Genomic DNA, 20,922 nt, shown 5'->3' with positions numbered 1-20,922 from the left:
GGACACTCACCTTCTCATGCATCTAGTTATCACTCCAAAGAGCTTGATAGGAAACACAGAATCCTGTGTCTCATGCTTCATGTTTGGTACCTCTGGGTGGAGCCTAAAATACCTAACAAATATCTTAGGGTGTTCTCACGCACCATGGCCTGAGCACCTCACTGGAGAACTGCAGGACCCCAGTTTGTCTGTGACCAGCTCAGTCTCCAGAAGTGGGTGCAGTATAGGAAGAGAAGCTCCAGAGTTCACTGAGCCCCTGGGAACCACTGTGGAGGAACACATTGGCCTCCATCATGCATAGGCAGCTTTGGGCCAGTAAGAAGGAGAGTACCTTTTAGCCTTGGTTTTACTTCCTGTGTTCTACTTAATGGTTGAGGGGAGGAGTGTTCAGGTTAGTCAGAATACCTTAATCCAGAGGATGGCTTTGGCTCCTGGGAGGCAAAGTAGGAGTCCATTTAATATAATAGTATAATAACAATAATTACATATATAAAAGACTGCAGCTTCTGCCCCCCTCTAGTATTATGGTTTGCACAGCCCCATTTTGTGTGACACCACAGGATGGAGTCACCTGGAGCTCCCTTGTCCTGGCAGATAATGTGTCTTCTGCCAGCGCAGCAGTGTCCTGGGGGCATACAGTGGCCCAGGGTGGGGAAGGACTGCAAGAGGGGGAATTTCCCACCTCCGGGATATGAAGGCAAGCAGGTGTGGCCACATTGGTTCCTGCAGGAGAAGGCACCAAGCAGGGAGAGCTAGAGATAGCAGTAGCTGGGGGATGCTCTGGTCCTCAGCCCTCGTCCCTGTCCACAATGCAGAGGCAGGCAGTGCTGTCCTAGTCCTCCATGAGGTGCCACTGCCATCCCAGCCCAAGACGTGCTGGCTCCACTCTAGAAGCCAGGAGAGGAGGGAGATGGACTCAGAGAGGGAAGAGACTGACTCTTGGGCTACTGAGGTGAGGAAGGGCAGTGCTTGCAGGAGGGCCTGGGGCACGAGGTGGGCGGGATGTTGACTCACCTAGGTCACAGAGGCGTGGTGGGGTCGCTTAGGGCTCGGGAGTGACTCTGAGGGCAGAAAACTCTAGTGAGTTTAGAGACATATCCCTGTCTCCCCTAAGCCTGCTTCGGTTAAGGAGTTTTTTTGCTTTTTTTTTTTTGGGGGGGGGGCAGAACTGGGGATTGAACTCAGACCCTTGTAGGAAGTGCTTATTCTACTGAGCCATCTCCCCGGCCCCTCTTTTTGCATTTCTGAACTTGGGTCTCTTCACTAGGACTGGGGAGAGGAGAAAAGCATACTGAACAAGTAAGCCAACCTGTAGCCTTAGCTGGGAGCACAAGACCACTGGTTCCCCATGCCCCTTAAGGGGCTGAACGATGAGAAAAACCCACCCAGAAAGTGGTCAGAGAGATCACCCATCCTCAGCCTTATTGCAGGTACTTACCTGCCAGGATAGCCCTAAGATCCCTCCACTGGCCAGGGTGGGAGTGCTGCTCCCAGGGTGGGGGGGTTGCACGTTGGGGCTGTTTCTTGGTCCTGGGGACACATCTCCAGAAGAGTCAAGTGTTTCTGGGGCTACGGGGGAAGACTGGGTGAGAGCAGGGTATAAAACCGCTCCAGATTACCTTAAGCAACCAAGCTGCTCCATCAGGGAAGAAAAAGCTCCATAGCAACAGGAAGCTGTGAGTCACCATAGCAATCCAGTTGCAAGAGAACCCCCCTACCAAGAGGCAGGAAATTGTCAGCAGCATCATTAGAGCAACCAAGGAAGAAGCGACAGGAAACTATAAGGATTGCCGTGGTGAACCAGGAGGGTACAACAGGATGCTGAGGCAGTTTCCATAGAAACCCAAGGAGTGCTAGAGAGAGAGGTACAGAAGAAGTACTTCTTAGCAACAAGCTGCTGTAAGCATCACCCTAGCAACCAGATGAAAGGCTCTTTTAGCAATGGGGAAGCTGTACATAGTTGTCATGACAACTGGGCTACTTGGCTAGAAAAAGGAATTGCTTAGCAGGAGGCAGCCTGAATATCACCAGGATGACCCAGCTGTTGGGAGCCACCCCTGGAGAGGTGCCTCACCCAGGGAAATCTGCTTGACGTCCAGATCCCAGGCCTCCTCCTCGACGCGGGCAGGCAGGGAGCAGGCTCCCGGTGAGAGGCCGGGAAGGGGAGGGCCGGCATGCTCAAAGGATGACACGGCCACGGAGGCCCGGGTGCGGGCAGCTGTAGAAAGTGGGGAGTGGGGGTGGGAGTGGGGTGCTGGTGTGGGAAAGCCCGCCTGGCTCACTGGAACAACTCAGTCTCACAGAGGGCCTCTCAGTCCCACGGATTTTAGAAGAGATACCCACTCATTATTTTTCTTGACTCCCACCAGGCCTCCCCACTGCTTGCACTGTTAGTAACTCCGGGGGTTCCCCCAACATGCTGGCCCTCACCTCTCCCAGTAAGCAGGGCACTCAGTGTCCGTTCCCCAAGGGCTTTGATGTCCAGGAAGGGTTTATTCCCAATGCCCATGGACACCATCTGCTGCACGCGGAGCTCTAGGGAACAAACACCCTGTTAGCAACCTCCATCTGCTGTTCTTCAGTCCACCCCAGCACATCACGGCTGACTCAGTTTCCCTCCCTCCCCACTATTTCCCCTCTCATTTCTCTGGTATCTGGTTGCTGTTCCCCTTGAATATCCTGATGTGGATGGTGAAGTGTCTGTGACTTCTTAGATCTATGTTGACTTCTGCCCATTTGGCATCTTGGCCACCGACTTTTCTTTTAATGCTCAGCTTCTAATTCTACAAATTGCTACAGCTTGCAAAGTGCTTCCATGTATTCTATCTTGTATTTTTCCTATCACACTAAAATGAAGATACAAGTTTAATTTTTCTAAGGAGTAAACTGAGATTCAAAAATTTAAAAAATAATCCAAACTAAAAACCAAAACCACTAACCAAAAAACTACTTCAGATCACACAGCCGGGGGGCACCTGTTCCTAATCTCAAATCCAAATCTCAAATCCAGTGTGTAGTTTCTTTCTTTGGCCCAGCCATTTGCTTCCCTGAAATTTGTTAGTTAAACTAATTTACTTTTCCTCTCTCTTTTTTTTTGAATCTATCTTTTTTTTTTTTTTTTTTGGTGGAACTGGGAATTGAACTCAGACCCTTGCGCTTTCCAGGGAAGCACTTATTCCACTGAGCCATCTTTCCAGCCCCCCCTGCTTTTTTTTTTTTGAGATAGGATCTATGCACTTCAGAGTTCAGGCTGGCCTTGAACTCACTATGTAGCCCAGGGTGGCTTTGAACTCCTGGCAGTCCTATCTCAGCCTCTCAAGCACAGAGACTACAGGCCTGCACCACCATGCCTGGCAACCTTTGACTCATCTCAAACTCAGCCGTCTCCTTGAAGCCAGATCTTACATCTCTTAACTCATTCCTCTGTCTCCATTCTACGCCAGTTCCCCAAGCAATCCCTATATTTTCCAGAAAGCCTCCTGCCCCATTGTCTGTTACTCCCAGTACCCTTGTTGTGGGCCGCCTGTCTCCACAGCAGCTGGGCGATGGAACTTGTCCACTTGAGTTTGATTTCTGGTGAGGTTGCCTGCAAAGTGTATGCCTCTCGTGCACGCCGCCGCCGGAACCATAGTTCAAAGCAGAGCCCGCTGTCCCCGATGTTTTCTGTCAGCCCCATGTCAGCAGTCTGAGGAAGGACCAAGGGCAGTGGGTGGAGATGCATGAGTCCTGGCTACCTGGTGCCACTTGGGCAAGCACTGTGCTTAGCCTGGCTGGTGGGGGATGATCAGTAAACACTTTCAAATGCTCTAATCCATGGTCTTCACAACAACTATAATTTACAGAAGAAAAATGAAGCCCAGTGACATGAAGCAACTTGCCCAAGGTCTTCCCACAGATTATTAAAGTGGGGATTTGGACCTATGTCTACGTCATTTCAAACGTAGGCCTCTTTCTCTATACTCCATTCCCCTCTGAAAGGCCAAATCAGTACAGGAGGACAGAGTCTAGGCACCTTGGAATCATTCCATGTTGTCTGATCAGGATCATAGGTTGCTATGAACAGTTATATGGCTGGTTTCCTAAAGCAAGGCTTATCTCTCTGACTTTATTTTGGTGGTTATATAGTGTCCTTTCTTCTCATACTCCAGGGACCATCCCTAACTCAAAAGCCCTATATGTCCTTACTGGAAAAGATCCTCTTCTAGTTTGAGATGCCTGATATGTCTCCCGCAAGAACTATAGGGAGAATGCCATAGAGTGGCCCAGTGACGGGAACTTCTGTCACCCTTTACCTTGACTGACTGAACACCAAAGACTATGCTGGTGATGTCAATTCTGAATCTGGTTTGGGTTGAGCTTACAGACCTTCTCTGAGTACTGAAGAGCACCAGCAACAAAGCAGTCAGGCTCAGGTGGCTGTGGTTCCATCCCCACAACTCAAACCAGCCAAACCTTCCCTGAAGGCATTCAGAGCCAAAAAAAAAAAACCTTCTGAAGAGCACCAGCCCTTCTTCCACTTCAGTTCTCAGCAATGTACCTTAAAAGCCTGCTTGTAAACAAAAGTCTCAGAAGCCCCCTCAGTGCCCTTGAGCTTGCTGAAGAGGAGGAGGTGCTCAAAGAGAAAGACATGGCGAAGGCACTTCTTCCGGCCACAGATGACAGTGAAGGGGTCCCGATGCAGGAGCTGTCCCTGCTCCCTCAGATCTATCTGAGGAAAGGAAAAGAAAAGGCTCTTGGCTAAGGGCCCTTTGTGTGCACTTAATGAGGAGTAAAAATAGATTTATAGGGCAGGGAGACTCATGCGCTGCTTCTCAAGCAGTCAGGAAATCAGGAAAGACCTCAGCCTAGAATGTACCCCTTGGTCACCAGGCCCAGCAGACCCCATCCAGCAGCACAGCTCCAGTCTGGAAGCGGGAAGGGGTGTTGCTTGGTAGGGCTTTCATCATCCTCTGGGGAAGCTTTTGTATGTTGGGGGCCCAGGAAGAGAACAGCAAAGAGCTGGGGTAAGTCTATCCCAGAGGGGGTAAGATTTCAGTCTGTTCCCAATCTCAAGGCTGGAAAATGACTGGGTAGAGGACAGGTATGCATTGAGTGCTGAGATGTGGGAGAAGTGTAGCACAGACAGGGAAGGTAAACCTTAGGAAAGGAACAGGAGAGCACAGGGCAGACGTAGGAACTCAGGGTGTTGGCCAGGATGTAGCTTTTTTATCTACAGATGAGGAAAGCGAAGGCCAGGTAAGTTCAGTGGCTGAGCCGTGGCCCCCAGAAGGGCAGCAACCATAGCCTGAGGCCCTTAGACCTCGAGTCTGGTTCTCTTGTTGCCAGGTTCTGAGGCCACAGTGCCCATCTGTGTGCAGGAGTGACTGGAACTAGCACCTTACCTCACAGCCTCGCACTGCCTCCACAGCCAGCAGGTCTCTGCCACGGGCCTCTTGTTCACGGAGCAGCTGCACAGCAGCCCCGAGGGCCTGGCGCTCAGAACTCGGCTCAGGCCCAGATTCCCTCAGAAGCTCCTCTAGGAGCCGCCCATACTGAGTCAGTTGTTCCAGAGGCTGCTGCAGGGGCAGGGGCAGGGGCAGGTAAGGGCTACCCTCTGTGGAGCCCTAGGGTGGGAAGACAGACACGGGTGAGTGGAGAGGTGGGAGCCTGTGGGAGCCAAGCTCTGGGGGCAGGTGGTAAGGAGGCTGGATCCATGCTTTTGGATGTAGACAGAGCCTAAATACTCCCAAAATGTGAAGTAAACTCTCCCCTCTTGAAAGAAGGTAGAGTCTCCAGGAGATGTAACCATTCTCTCTCTCTCTGTGTCTGTCTGTCTGTCTCTCATTTTATGTATTTAGTACAGGGTCTCACTGTGCAGCACAGATTCATGATTCTCCTGTTTCAGCCTCCACAGTGCTGGGATTACAGGTGTGCGCCACCACACCCACTCTTGGTGGCTGGCTCAGTGTGCCTGGGGGGCGGGTCGGCATGGCATGTGGTACCAGGGATTGAACCCAGGTCCTTGCATTTGCCTAGGCAGGCACTTAGACTGCTGAGCAGCCCCCATTCTCTGTTTTGAAGACAGCTAGAACCATCCAGATAGTACCCTTTATGCCTTTGGCTCTTAGCTTTCAAAGGCATTTTCACATCTTTTGATCATCAGAGCTCTCTGCATGTGACTATTACTCTCCTTTACCAGATGGAGACACAGAAGCCCAGTGGAATCCAGAGTCTTGCCCCTGATCCTCAGGTTGAGGACCTGGGTAAGAACCCAGCCTCACCTGGCTTTCAGTCCAAGGCTGCTGCTCCCACCCTGAGCCATTCTGAGGGATTGTTGGTAGCAGATTTATCCTAAGCACAGCTAGGACAGCTTTTATTCCCTGAGGGGTTTGCAGTGGGTTTCCTACATCCTCTTTCTCATGAAGGCTGGAACAAAGTTTACCTTGGCTGGGGGGCTGAGGGCAGCCAGACAACTCTCCAACTTGTGTCGGTGCTTCACATACTGGGCGTATAGGCCGAACTGGTCCCCCTGTAGCAGCAAACAAGAGGACAGGCATCCATCAGGAGCCCCCAGCAGATGAACACCCCCCAATCTTCACTGCAGTCTACAGGTGGAACTGGATGGGCCCAGAGAACAGGGCTGTGCCCACAGTCCTGGACAACTGAAGGGAGAAAAGGCAGTGGACACTGTGGAAGGCTGCCACACGGGAAGGAAGACCAGCAGGAAGATTGTGGCAGACTACAATGTCACTCACATGGCGAAGGAAGCAGGCCCCGATGCGCAGAGGGTGCATGGCACAGCCCTGCAGCTCCTGCAGAAAGTGTGTCCGGTGGAAGCTGCGAAGCCTTTCCCGAATGCTTAGGACAGCAGCCCAGGTGCCCCGAAGCTCAGGAGTCAGCTCAGGGCCAGGGGGTGGCACTGGCTCACTCAGGCTTGTCACATACTCCTGCTCACAGGAAATAAGTTCAGATACCAGACGCTGCTGGGTGCTGTAGGTACGAGCAGAGTGGTAGGAGAAGTGTCACCTAGGCTTAGAAGGAGCCACGACTCCCAACAACGTCATGATTTTTTCCTGCTGGTTAGCTGGGTCTGCCTCACGGGCACCCGAAGGGTCAGGCTCTCACCTGATACTGCGCTTGCGCTCCATCCGGGGGGTGCCTACTCCCCAGGGACCATCTGGCCCCCCAGCCCGGCCTAGCAGCACATGTTCTCTTGGTGAGCATGTCCTGTCCACCACCTCAGTGCTGGTGACCTCCAGGCCCCGGATCAGCACAGTCCTTGGGGGTTTGCCCTCTGCTTCTGGGCCTAGCTCGGGGACCTCTTCCTCATAGTCCTCCCCACACGGGGCCAGGGAGCAATGGGACGGAGCAGCCCGTGGTGCAGGGCTGCTGGGAAGCAGCAGGGAACTGAGGCTGGGTGAGGGGCTATGGGAGCCCCGCTGTGCCCCTGCGCTGCCGGCACTGTCTGCCCGCTGCCGTCGGTGGCCCCTGGGACTGGCCTCCTCTCCCAGCTGCTGCTGAATCCTCCTCTCCAGTTCTTGGCAGCGGGCGCGGCAGCGGCCCCACTCTCGAAGGGCTGCTGGGCTGCCCAGGTCCAGGGCCAGAGCCCGCATCTCCTGGAAGGTGCCAGCGCTGGGCTCTGGGGCCCGCCGCAGGGCGAGTGCCGCCAGCAAGGCCTCACGACCAGGCCCAGCTCCTGCCAGCCGAGCAGAGCCCTCATCCACCCACTCATGAGCCTGTAAAGCCAAAGGGTTGGAGATGGGAGAGGAAGGGTGAGGACCCACGCCACCCCCAGAGCTCCTCTTGCTGAGCAGGCTTTCCATTGCCTGTCGCTTCCCCATTCTCTCGCTGCCCCAGGTACTGTCTGACTACCATGTCAGCTGGGGATGCTATGGAGATGGGAGCGCCTAAAGAACAGCTAGGATGACATGGCACACTAAACGAGCTTCTCTGTGTGGTTCGTATGATCCTCACAGCAGTCCTATGAGGTGGAAGCCTACAGGCCACACTTGGGTTTAGGGCCCACTCTCAAGTCATTCAGCAAGAAGGTGGGTAAGCTGAATGACAAAGCCAAGGCATGGGCTCCCAAGTCCCTGCTTGTACCTGACCATTCTCACTCGGCCAAAGAAAAGAAAAAGGAGAAAGAGGCTCTGCACATACCTGCTGGAAGAAGCGCTGAAGCCGCAGGGCCCGATGGAGGCCACTCTCTACCTGCTCCAGCCGCTGCTCAAAGATATCCAAAACCTTCTGGGAGGCAGGGTCCTCCTGCAGAGCCATGGCCTCCCGTGCCTGGGCCAGGCGCTCCTGGGGCAGGGAGGCTGTGCTCAGACCTAGGCCATTCTCCTGGTCAGTCTCCCCTGCCTCTCAGAGGTCTCCTTTCTCCCTTCTCACCTGAACCTCAGTGCTGAAAGCCCGAAACCGCAGCTCTGTCTCCTGCAGCGCAGGCAGGGAGTCCCCAGGCAGAGTGAAACTGGCCAGCTGCTCCTCTCCTGGGCCTGAGAGCCACTGCAGCACCTGAGGCAGACAGGTGAAGAGCAGTAGAAAGGCCATTTTCACCACTCTGATCCACAAATCCTTGAGTGACAAATGTCTTCTCATCTGTCACATGCAATTGATAGTTGTGAATGATCGCAAGTTTCCGCAAGGATTGAATAAAGCGCCAAGTGAAGCTGTGTTGTCAGTGAGCACTGAGGGTGTGAGGTCCTGACTGAGGCCAAGGGGTTAAAGTACATAAAAATGATGAGAACCAGAGACAGGGTGAGGGTCTTTTGTTTTGGTTTTCTGGGACAGGCTCTTTGCTATGTAGTTTAGGCTGGCCTTGAGCTCACTATGTAGCCGAGGCTGGCTTTGAGCTCACAGTGGTCCCCCTGCCTCAGTCTCCTGTGTGCTGGGATTACAGGTGTGTAACACCACTCCTGACTGGATGAGGGTCATTGGGAAAACTGACAGCCAGAAGCAATTTCATCCTGAACCCCAGCACCTGGTGGACAGACACTGTAGGCACCAGGCCTGGAGAGGCATCCCAGGATGTGCCTGTGCATGTGTGAATGTCTGTGCTTGGCTCTAGTTGCCCATTACAGAGGTATAGCAACTCTCATGCTGGTTTGGAGGTGTTTGACCAAGAAGAGATGATAATGTTTCCTTTGAAAAGAGGCTGGAAGCTGGGTTGGAACAGCCTGCAGATGAGAAGTCTGAGGGTATACCCAATAGCCAATGCTAACAAGAACTACTTTTCTAGAGTCCTTTCCTGAATTTGCTTGCTCATCCCAACCACCTGTGTGTTAATTATTACCAACCCCATTCTATAGATAAGGACCTGGGTATTCGGAGATGCCTCATGACTTTCCCAGCATCTTACCCTCGGCAGACTGTTATGGTTTGTATCCAGGCATTCCCCTGAAGCCTCATGTGCTCATGGATGGGGATCTGGGGAGGCGATTGGATCATCAGGACTCAGCACTCGCCAGTGGATGAGTCCATGCAGCTTACAGCTCAGGGTGAGGTTGGGAGGAGGAGCCTGGCTGGAGGAGGTGGGCACTGGGACCTGGCTTGGCAGGGTCTATCCCCTTACCTCCTCCCTTGATCCTGCTTCCTGTCCCTGGGCCATGAGCTGTTTTTCCTCTGTCACACCTCTCTGCCTTGCAGCCAGCTGACTATGAACTGAAACCTCTATGAACTGAGCCAAAATACACTTTTCCTCTTTTAACTTGTGGGAGATGGGTAATGTATCCCAGCGACAAAACATGTAATAACAGAAGCAAAAGAGAGCCCAAGCTGAGCCCTGGAACCATCAAATCATGTTTGTTTGTTTGTTTGTTTGTTTGTTTGTTTTTGCAGAACTGGAGATTGACAAATCATGTTTTTTCTTTTCTTTCTTTTGCGGAACTGGGGATTGAACTCAGGGCCTTGTGCTTGCCAGGGAAGCGCTTATTCTACTGAGCTATCTCCCTGGCCCTCTAGGACTTTTTCTGAGATGTGCAAAAAGGTAAACATTGGGCTGATAAAAGCCGCTCCAAACTTGGTAAGCCCCAACACTTAAAATCTCAGGGAAACTGGAGAATGGGTCCATCCTCCAGGGGCCACGAGATGATCAATACAGGATACCCGCAGTTTCCATCGGCCAGCCCAAATTTCAATCAAACACAGGGTTATCAAATGTTTTCCATGCAACCCCTGGAACCAGAGGCACAGCCTTAGACCTGATGGCTGTGGAAAATCAGCTTTTACTCCAAGCTTGTGGACTTTACAAAATTAAAACTGGAGTTTTCAGCCCTATTCCAAAAAATACTGTAACTCTGATTGTAGAAAGGAGTAGTATTGTTACCCAAGGTGTATGCGTACATTTACTAATTATTGATAGTGATTATGAAGGAGAATAATTGCTTGTGATATCCATTACTAAACATTTTCAAATTAAAACTTAACTCCTGGGCTGAAGAGGGACGTACAGAGCTGGAGGCTGCAGGATGGAAGGCAGTGAGAAGAGGGAGAGGAGGGGAAACCGAGGGGCGTGGGCTGCACCTGCAGGGGTCCTCCAGACAAATTGTGTTTTTAAACAGAATTTTAAATGGGAATGAGGGGGCCAGGGACATATCTCAGCAGCACACGCCTGCCTGGCAAGCACAAGGTCCTGAATTGGATTCCTGGTACTTGCCCCTGCTAAAAAAAATGGGAGTGAGGGGAGCTCATCATTCAGCAAGCAAACAACAGGAGATGAGCCCTGGGGTACTGGAACTGAGGGGGCCAGTACGCGGCAATCCTAGGAAGAGCTCTGGTCCGGTTAGTACTGAGATGACCCTCAGATGGCCCTGCCCTGCCACGCAGGTCCATGCTGTGTGCACTCACCATGCTCGGGGTCAGAAGTGACAAGGTTTCAAAGCCCTCTGACCCCGGATGGTGGGGTGGAGAACAAGTCCCTATGGGACTCACCCCCAGAGAAGAATCAAGGTTCCTAGAAGCCAGGCTTTTTTGTTTAGACAGGGTCTCCCTATGTAGTTAATTAAAAAAAAAAATTTAGCATTTTTTTTTTTCCCAAACGTATTTAGTACAGGGTCTACAGGGTGTCACTACATGGACTGGACTTGTAATGATTCTCCTGTTTTCAGCCTCCCAAGCGCTGGGATTACAGGCATGCTGCCCAGTCTCAATTGCCTCTCAGCGTGCCCTGGGGGCAGGGCTGGCACAGCATGCTGAGGATTGAACCCTTGTCCCTGCATCTCCCTAAGCAGGTGCTTTAGTCCACTGAGCTATCTGGCCTGCCCCACTATGTAGTTTAGAAGGATTTTTTTTTTTTGGGGGGGGGCGGCCCACTAATGATACCTTCAGGGCAGGTCTGGTTTGGCTTGAGGATGAGGGGAATCGAACCACAGCATCCTGAGCCTGACTGCTTTGTTTCAGCAGGCACTTAAACACTGAGCTAATGGGCAGCCCCCCCTCCCCACTATGTAGTTTAGCCTTAAACTCACTATATAACTCAGGTTGGCCTTGAACTCACAGGGATCTTCCTGTCTCAGCCTCTCAAGTACTGGGACTACAAGTATACACCACCACACCCAGCAGGAGAAGCCAGTCCTTTTTCTGAATCCTCCTTTCAAAGGCGGTGGTGGTTCTTCTTAGGAGATTGTAGTACCTTCTCCTTCCAAAGTGGAGACAGGTAGGCCTATCCCATCCTTAGGTCCAGGGAATGACACTGCACAAAGAGTTGAGGCAATCTGCCGGGCAGTGTAGCTGACTAGCTAGTGTTGACATGTATTCATTATTATTGTTTTTTTAAATATGAAGTAGGTACTCCAGAGTCAATCAGCTCTTTCCACAATCCCCAGGAGACCCCAAGCATTTCTGACCATCTCTAAGGAAGTAATATCAACAGATAGAAGATCTGGCTTCTTGTCTTTGCTGGTACTAAGATTCTCCCATTTTCTTGGGTGTTGCTCTTTTTTTTTTTTTTTCTTTTTCTTTTTTTGTATTTAGGACAGAATCTATAGGGTCTCACTACATAGATCGAACTCATAGTGATTCTCCTGTTTTCAGCCTCCCAAGTGCTGGGATTATAGGTGCGCACCACCATGCCCAATCTCAATTGCTGTCTCAGCGCACCCTGGGGGTGGGGCCAGCACAACAGGCCAGGGATCGAACCCCAGCAGCTGCACTCTGCCTAAGCAGGTGCTTTAGCCCACTGAGCTATCAGGCCTGCCTCCTTGGGTGTTTTGTTTTGTTTGAGACAGGGTCTCACTATATAGGTTAGGCTGGCCCTGAACTTGCAGCAACCCATGGCCTCAGTCTTCCAAGTGTTAGGAACCCACCTTTTGTTCAATCTCCCACCTACCATGCCCATCATCCAGAGGAGGTGAGGAGAGAGAGAGGGCTGTTCAGGCAGGACCACCATCAATGCTAAGCACCAGAAGGTGTATTGGAGGCCAGGCTGAGTAGTAGGGGGATGGGGCCCCAGCTCACCTGCTGGAGCTGGTGTAGGCGCTGTCGGTGCTCCTGCCGCTGCACTTGCAGGTTGGAGAGGCGCACAAGCTGGTGAATGGCCTCATCCACCTCTTGATAGAGGGTAGCTGGGCCTGGGCCCTCCAACCTGGGAAGGAGAAAGAGGCTGAATGGACTTCTGTGCAGCCCTTCAATTTATCCTTGTCTGTCTGGGGTGCAGACAGACAGGTGGTGTAGCACTGGGGATTACAGTATGGACCACATTCAGACTGCCTGAATTTGAATCTTAATTCTTCCATTTACTGAGTCAGCTTGGCCAAAACGCTTATCATTTTGGACCTCCCAGATCCTCACGGTAATTGTCACTAGCACACAGGGACGATGTGCGGGATAAGAGATAGTAAGTGCAAAGGCCCAGAAGCGTGCACAGTAAGAATTATCTGGTGGCCAAGGCTTACTGACAGCCCTTGCCGCCTGCCACTCCCAGTGGCCTCCACACACTCATGTCCCGTACTTGCTGCTGTGGGTGGAGCGGAGCCTCATCAGGATGGCTCCCCCGTCCCTCTGTAGTGCCGTCAGCCGGTGATCAGCCAGCACCTTCTGCAGAGGCTCAGGCATTCCCACTGCCTCCTATGGGTGAGGAGCAGTTGACAGTTGTGGTTCTACTAGACAGTGCCACCCGGTCCCACCCCATCTCACCCCCATAGCCCATCTCGTACCTCTCCTTCTGCCTCTGCTGCTCTCTCCAGCTCTTCAATAGCCTGCCTCACAGAGCCCAGCACACCTTGGCACAGGCTGCACAGCCTTGCCACTTCCTGAAACCCATGTTCAGGGAGAGAGCTCAAGGTCAGAGTTCAGAACAGGGAAACTAAGTCCTAGGTGGGGGCCGCCTGGAGAGTGTTGGGGAGTGGTACTCGGGACTGAGCCTAGTGCATGTGAGATAGGGTCTCATCAAGTGGCCCAGAACTTGTGATCCTCCTGGCTGAGTTTCTGGGATAGAATGTACCATGCCACACAGCCCAGAGACTTTTATGGAAGCAATGTTGGGTTCAGTTCTGTTGGCTATTAATGTCATGGTATTCGGCAGGTCCAGAAACCTTCAATCTCAATTTCCCTTACTATAAAGTTGGGATACGACAGAATTTTGCAGGGTTTAAAGAAATGATACCTGCCCAGCAACCGGCATGGGCCTGGTACCTTGAGCAGCTTATTAATGTAAATCTCCTCTTTCTTCTGTCCTGAACTGGGTCTTCACCCCCCAGACTGTCCTTTCTGCCTCTTTCGAGCCAGTTCCCCTTCTGGCACACTGCGTATAGAACACACTATGCTCAGACCGCATTTAGCTTTTTCTTCTTGATGTCTCACAGCACTGAGATTCATGGGACTGTAGGAACCAAGTGCTTCCAGCCAACTTTCCAGAGTGCATCACAGTTGCTGCACTTGGCAGATGAAGATCCTCAGGCCTGGGTGTTGGTTCAGGGGGTAGGGAAGAAAGGGCGCCATATCCAAGAGGGAAGTAAAGCAACTTGTCCAAGGCCACACGGAACAAACCCCATCTTTCAACTCTCACTACTTTCCAAAAGCCCAGGGGCTGGAGAGATGGCTCAGTGGTCTAAAGCACCTACTTAGAACAAGCTTAGCAAAGCACAGGGACCGCGGTTCAGTCCCCCAGCACCACATGCCAGCTAGCCCGCCCCCTGGTGGGCTGAGCTGGCCACACACACACACACACACACACACACACACACACTCAAATAGATTAAAAAAAAAAAAAAAAAAGCCCAGTGACGCTACTCTGCCCTTGTCTAGTTCCTTCCTTTTTTCTTCCTCTTTTAATTTAAAAATCTTTTCAAGACAGGGTCTTGCTATGCAGTACAGGCTGACTTTGAGCTCCCTTTGGAGCCCAGACTGGACTAGAACTTGCAATGATCTTCCTGCCTCAGCATTCTTCTATTTCTTTCATGACCTAAACTCCCACTAAAATTCATACATTAGTGAATGTCATATGAAAAATTTAACATAGTCTGTTTCCCCATGACACAATGAACAATATCCTGGTCAGGGCCTGGGAACCATAAATACTTGCTGAGTTAAATGGAAACTATTTTTTTCCAATCCCATGGATTTTTCTTATCTTCTACAATGTCCTCAGCTGGTATGGAGGGCCTCAGATGGCTCCAAGGTAGGTGGTGGAGGGTGCTTACCTTATGAGTCTCTACCCAGTGGCTAGGAGAGGGGTCCCTGTGGCCACCTAGGTCCCACTGTAGTTCCTCTGGCTTGGCCACTCTTTTCAGGTCATTCTCTGACAGCCACTCAGCACCCTATAGACATGTAAAGGTAGTTAGTTTCTTCCTGGGTACCCAGAGAATAGGAGATCCGCCTGGCAGTCCAGGCAGCCCTTTCTACTCTCCATTATTGATAGGAGACTAGACAGTGAGGGGTTCAAACCTGAAATCCACAGAGGTCAATGGGAGGGTCACCATGAGTGAGAATCAGCAGCCGATGAATAAGGGGATGGTCTCCTGAGTCCTGAAGGCAGAGAAGAATAACGCTAAACTTGTGAATAACTGGGTCGGGTGACATGGAATGGCCCCCAGAGATGAGCTGGACCCAGGGGAAGTGCTAGTTTGAGGAGGACAGTTACCTGAAGTTGACTCAGAGCAGGAATGAGTGCGGGCGGCAGTGGGGGTGCTTTGCGAAGATCCAGCAGGACAGACAGTCCCAACAACTGGAGGTCAGGCCTGTGAGGCAGGAAGGAGAGGAGGCTGCAGAGTGTGTATGTGTGTGTGCACACGCGCGTGTGTGTGCACATGCGTGCATATTAGAAAGACAGCAGTAGGATAGAGCAGGGGCACAGGTCTGACTTAGTGGGCACAGCCCTCAGCAGTTACTTCCTGGTACGTCAGGGAAGCAATGTATAAAGAGTCAAAGTCTACGATGGAGTAGGTAGGTGGCCTAGCATTCAGGAGCAGATGGCCATGTGACTGCGGGGTCAAGGGATTAAGGCCTGAAAAGTTAACAACTCAGTTTTGTTTTTTTGGCAAAGCCGGGGATTGAACTCAGGCCCTTGCACATCTTGCCAGGCAACAATGCAGTTTTGGAGAGGTCTGAATTCAATGCCAGTCTATAGCAGCAAGTCTCGCAGGTCCTTTGTGAATCAACATCCTGGCAGTTTAAGTAGTGTCTTAGAACACTGAGCTAAGCAGTGTTGACTGTGAAGATCAATGGAGATAGTATTCTGGAAATCAGGGGTCAGTAAGGTCAGAGTTCAGTGACTTGAAAATCTGAGAGTTGGGGCCAGGGAGATAGCTCAGTAGAATAAGTGCTTGCCTGGCAAGTGCAAGAGACTGAGTTCAATCCCCGGTTCTGCCAAAAAAAAAAAAAAAAAAAAAAAGGAAGAAAATCTAAGAGTTGAAGAAGTGTCCTAGAGGTTAGAAGTAGGGTCCTCACGACTCAGAAGGTTAGCTCCAGAATGCCAAGGCTCACCATGGTTACCTGAGCAGGGAGTGGAGGTAACGAAGAGCAGTGCTCAGCACCTCTCTGGAGGGGGCGGGCTCCTCGGGAGGACACGGTGGGGTGATAGTCAGCAGAGCTCGCCCACTCTGGTCCACCCCTCCTGAAGACACAAAACAGCCAGGCTGTCCTGGCTGGACGCAGTCCTCGGCTACCTCCCTCCCAAGCCCACCTCAACTTCTCTTTCCCCAAGCCCCTTTCCCTTTACCAACTGACCAGTCAGGACAAGGAATCCAGATGCCATCAAATCCCAGGCTATAGCAGAGTCAATGGAGGCGCAGGCTGGAGGGGGCTCTTCCGGGATGCGGTCTACTTTTACTTCCTGCAAAGGCTCCAGGGGTTGTACTGGGGGGTCAGACAGCAGCCCCTCTGTGCCTGTAGGTCCTGCACAGACAGGGGTAGAGCTGTGGGCCTGAAGTGAGGGTGGGGATGGCTGTTGCTCTCAGCCGAACCCCGCCCATGCTCTAGGCCACCTTCCCCTGGGGCCTCAGCATCAGTGCTGTCTCACCTGCCACACACACCAGGCTCAATCCCTCTTGCTCTCTCTCTCTGGTCTCCTCTTCCATAGAACCATAGTCTTGTGGGAGCAGAGGCTCTTTTTCTTCTGGGGGCGTGAGCTCCTCTTTGGCCTGTGATTCTGCCTGTCCAGAGTCTTTGTTCTCATCCTTAACCAGGCTGCATGCTGGAAGCTTGTTTTCATTTGGTGAGGGCAGACTGACAAGTGCTCCCTGGTGGCCAGTCTCTTCCTTGTCCCCACTGAGTGGGGCACTGTCCCCTCCTCGGCTTAGAGCTCCCCTGCCTGCTGCTCGCTTCTTTCTCCTGTTTCCTTTGCCTGTTCTCCGAGGCGTACCAGGTGGTCCTTCAGCCCCCTGGCCTGCTCCAGGCTGGCCTGCTCCAGGCTGGCCTGCTCCAGGCTCGCCTGACCGTAGGGGGCAGGATTCAGAGGCTTCCCCCAAGGCCTCTGTGGGGGGTTCAGACACTTCCAGGTCTGCTGTCTCTGGGACAGCCCCAGCTTCAGGGGGAGACCCCGGGGAAGCTCCAGTGCTGCTCCCCTCACCGGGTGGGCGTGATCCATCCTGGTCCTGAGCCCGAACACCCAGGCCCTTCTGGTGCATCCATGCCCGGTGCCTCCGGTGCCGGCCCTTCCCTCCAGCACTCTTGCGGGTGGGTACTGTCCGGGTCCTGGAGAGGCCTGAGGAGCCCTCAGCATCTGTAGGACTCCCCCTTACAGGCAGTGTCACTTCCAAAAGTTCCACGTACTCACCCTCAGGTCCTTCGGCTGGAGCATTGTGCCCATCTCCAGGACTCCGGGTGCCCAGCACCTCCTCAGGGAGTGGAGGGCTGGGAAGCCCTGGGGGCACGGATGGCAGTTCAGGAGGTAGTGTGCCCGGCCGCTGTCCAACCATGAGGCCCCCTTTGTGCACAAATCGTGGGCAAATGAGTTCAGCCCACGGCAGCCGCTGAATCCCAGAGGGCGCAGACAGGAGACAGGTGCTGAGGCGACCTGTAGGTCGGTCCTTGTTGATGCCTTGCAGCCACTCAGGTGTAAACAGGTAGGCACAGGCCTCGTTGGGTACCAGCAGCTCCTGCACCCGCCCACCCCCTGGGGCCAAACACTTGAGTGCCAGATGGGGTGCTTGGGCTGCTGAGGGCACCACCTGCAGGTAGAAGTCTCCAGGGCGCAGCAGCTGCCAGGGAAGAGCTGCTAGCTGCACCACAACCTGCTCATGCAGGCAGAGGGGCCAGCCCTCATGGAAGAAGAGGAAACCACTGTACTGGGCCTGGGGAGAGAGGTAGGAGGCTGCACTCAGTGGGAGGTGGCAGGGAGAATGGGCACACCCCAGGGAGGACTGTCCTCACCCCTGGTGGGTTATACCTCCAGGGGAGTAGGAAGGAAGATCTTGGGGTGTTTATGTGGCAGAGAGGAAGGCATCAGGACTGGTCAGTCTGCTGCTGGTAGGAAGTGTGTAGGAGCGCAAGAACTAAATCATTACAAAGATATGGTCAGCAGACGCCATTGTCTTCAGGGAGTCAAAGACTTGGGATTTTATAACTGCAGAAGTAAAGGATCTCTATTGAGTCATATCTGGGGGAGTTAGTATCTTGAGAAATTCACACAAGTGAGAAATGTCTGGAATTGGACAATGATAATGTTTCTTAGAGATAACTATTTGGGGAAGATAAACACATATGTATATGTTAGTATCTGAGCAGTCTGTGTTTCAGAGGGTCAAAGTATATGGGAGGTCAGCAAAGTGAGGTTGAAGTTCCTCTCAGGGAATCAGTATCAAGGCAGGGAGCATCTCTGGGTGGGAGGAAATAAAGCAAGCTAGGCCAGAGTGAGGCAGAGGGTCTCAGGGAGCAGAGCAGGGATACAGAGCCACTCACACAGGCTTCCTGCTGGACCTTGGCAAGCAGGTGCTTGGCTGGTACCAGGAAATCCAGCGTGTACCTCAGTGCATCCTCCCGGTAAGTCCTCTCCACCACTTGGAAGACCTGGCCCAACAGGGTGGGGGCTGTGGCTTCAAAGGGTGGGTACAAGGCGGCAAGTGTGCTCTGCACACAGTCTTCCACTGGCTCAGGCTCCTGGGAGAGACAAGACGCAGCTATAGACTCCTGGAGATACCCTAGCAGGGCTCCTTGGAGACTGTATTGGCCTGCAAGCAGCTGTGTCCTCCAAGGCCCTCATTGTACAATGTGTGCCCAGAGCATGCAGGAAATGCTGGCTACAGAAGCCCAAGATGGGTGTGGGGCTGGGCGGGTAGTCAGAGCCATACACAGGCCTCTAGCAGTGCTGCACACTCAAGCTGTGGGACGTTGGCTTTGGAAACAGGGAGAATGAACCCCTGTTCAGATGGGGGCTGTTCCTCATGCTTGTGAATCAGAGTGATTGCACAGGCCCGTGGGAGATAAGACACAGGCTCCGGCGCCATCAGGGGAGTGAGCTGTGGCTCACCCGCTCAAAAGGGTGCAGTGGGAGGCTCCCATACAGCTATCCTGCAAACCGTTTCTCACCAGTCCCACCATCCAGAGACTCCCTCTCATCTTAGGTGGCAGTGCCATCCACAATCAGTTGCATATATGAGAGGATGGATGGGTAGGAAACTAGTAGGCTCAGTCAGGTCTTTCTAGCACCCTTCTCTTCCAGAGTGGCTCTAAAGCAGTGTGGGATTGGGTTACAGCGAACTGGGTGGGGGCATTCCAAGTAGGAATAAGACACAAAAGGAACGTGTGTGGAAGGGAGAGGGAGGCCCTGATGATGGTATGCATTCCAACTGAAATCCTTTCTAATTGCACTGGGACCTCTCCCCCAATCTAGACCTGAGGCCACCATCCCAAAAGACAGCCTGGATTCATCCAGACCTGCCTCCCTAAGCGAATCAATGGGATATCTTTCTCTATCCTACACCCTGAAAAACAGCCCCCTGGGCAGTTCTTTGCCAGCTATTTCTCCTTTCAAGATGGCCTTTGAAGTTCTTTTTATCAGATTTCTTTGCTTTAAATGGTAAAAGGGTGCTCAACGCAGTTTTCATCTAGCTCTCCGCCTCCCTTCCATCCTCATGCTCTGCTTTTTCTGGAAAGACAACAGTGCACATTTTACTGAGTCTCTCCAGCTCGTCTCGGGCGGCCTGAGCAGCTAGGGCAGCCACTCCAGAGAGGGACATTCAGTGCGTCAGCGCACAGCCCCAGCCCCAAGGTGTGTGGGCGAGTAGACAGACCCCCAGTGTTCCCTAGCCCGCGGGCGTTGTGCGCGTGGGTGGAGGGGAGGTCGGGATGGCAGGGGTAAGGCAGGGTGGGCCGTCGGCTGCAAGGCCGGGAGGGCATAGCTAGCGCTAGAGCGGCGAGGCAGCTGCAACCCATTAGCGGCGGTGAGCTCATGGCTGAGTCTCAGCCACAGGAAACAGCAGCGGCAGGAGGGGAGGAGGGGTCCGGGGCGGGAGGCGGCGGGAGTCCAGGGACTGGGCCTCTCGCCGGCCAGGACCAGAAAGACCAGAGAGACTGAGTCAGCTCTCCCTGGCCCAGTTCCTCTTTCTTCTTGCTCCAGCTTACCAGGGGGTGCCCAGGAGCGGCCGGGTGGGTACTCCGGCCCCTCCTCCACTCCCCACAGTGAGCGCCCCTTGTCCGGGCCTCTCCCCCTCCACCCCTCTGCAGCGAGCGCCCCTGTGGCCGCACCCCTCCCCTTGAGCGGGCGCTCTCCCTGGCAGTGCCCATTCTTGCAGTGGTTCTTCAGTACTTCTGGACCAAAGGTCCCGGAACAGCAGACGCTCCTGTTATGTGGGTCCCAGTGCCCCCGTGGTTGCTTTGCGGTCCTCCACCTCGCGCACCAAGGTCCATCCCGGGAGCGCTCGAGGAGGCGCTCCTGCTCCAGCACGCAAGCTGGGGGCACTTGCCGGGTAATCTCCGGTCCGCTGCGGCAGCGTCACGCCCCCTAGTACTGTGACACCCCTCTTCCACCCACTACCCTGCAGCAGTCCCTCTTTCTTCTCGGGAATTTCCTTCTTTGGCCGAGCCCCTGGCCCTCGTCCCAGCCACAGCTGCGGCTAGTCCCCTCGGGCCGGATGGGTGGGCCTGCTACACCGGGTTGGGGACGGGGATGGAAAATGGTGGTTCCAGACAGGTCAGTTTTCGTGACCCGGAGTAGTGCCCGTTCTAGGGACGCTGCAGGGCCAAGAGTAAGGAAGGGTTAGGAACTGAGGTCGGGAGGGGGAGGGCAGCCCTGCACAGGAAAGGACAGGTCAGGAGAAGAGACGGGGGGAGCCGCGGGCTGAGGAAGGCGCGGGACAGCGAGGAGGAGAGGGAGAGCGAGGGCTGCACGGGCGGGGCGGGAGGGCCCGAGAAGAAGGGGGATGGGAGCGGGCGACCCAGGAGTGCGGAAGGCGCGGGACCCAGGCTCGGCCTGAGCGGCTGTGCGAAACCGAGGGGACCCGGGCTGCGGCGCGGACTCACCATGGCTCGGCGCCGGCTGCGTCCACGCTCGGGCGGGCGGGCGGGGCCGGG

At 53.5% G+C, this 20,922-nt stretch overlaps 1 protein-coding gene across 2 annotated transcripts; it reads right to left on the bottom strand.

The window, feature by feature from the left end:
• Nucleotides 1-45: 45 nt before the first annotated feature.
• On the bottom strand, nucleotides 46-20,906 carry Arhgef40 (Rho guanine nucleotide exchange factor 40). Of its 2 annotated transcripts, XM_023708360.1 has the most exons (24): nucleotides 20,872-20,906; nucleotides 18,313-18,510; nucleotides 16,433-17,705; nucleotides 16,141-16,308; nucleotides 15,907-16,027; nucleotides 15,056-15,152; nucleotides 14,860-14,940; nucleotides 14,616-14,732; nucleotides 13,131-13,226; nucleotides 12,926-13,041; nucleotides 12,433-12,559; nucleotides 8,371-8,493; nucleotides 8,140-8,283; nucleotides 7,105-7,715; nucleotides 6,735-6,969; nucleotides 6,422-6,508; nucleotides 5,382-5,603; nucleotides 4,538-4,708; nucleotides 3,508-3,685; nucleotides 2,431-2,535; nucleotides 2,075-2,218; nucleotides 1,439-1,569; nucleotides 1,015-1,061; nucleotides 46-887 (listed from the first exon to the last, which is right to left on the bottom strand). In XM_023708360.1, exons 1-23 carry the CDS (start codon nucleotides 20,872-20,874, stop codon nucleotides 1,020-1,022), a joined length of 4,590 nt encoding a protein of 1,529 aa, XP_023564128.1. In that variant the 5' UTR covers nucleotides 20,875-20,906; the 3' UTR covers nucleotides 46-887; nucleotides 1,015-1,019. The 2 variants fall into 2 exon arrangements, with proteins under 2 accessions (XP_023564128.1, XP_023564129.1); XM_023708361.1 differs by lacking the exon at nucleotides 2,075-2,218.
• Between the last annotated feature and the right edge of the window lie 16 nt (nucleotides 20,907-20,922).

The sequence above is a fragment of the Octodon degus genome, unplaced genomic scaffold, assembly GCF_000260255.1.
Source record: "Octodon degus isolate 3935 unplaced genomic scaffold, OctDeg1.0 scaffold00352, whole genome shotgun sequence".
Taxonomy (NCBI): Eukaryota; Metazoa; Chordata; class Mammalia; order Rodentia; family Octodontidae; genus Octodon; species Octodon degus.
This window is presented reverse-complemented; position numbering and strand designations above follow the sequence as displayed.

Coding starts and splice junctions, on each gene's coding strand:
- Arhgef40 (XM_023708360.1), bottom strand. Junction 16,028..16,140: donor TGGATTCCTTGTCCTGACTG/GTCAGTTGGTAA, acceptor TTGTGTCTTCAG/GAGGGGTGGACCAGAGTGGG. Junction 14,733..14,859: donor TTGACCTCTGTGGATTTCAG/GTTTGAACCCCT, acceptor ACATGTCTATAG/GGTGCTGAGTGGCTGTCAGA.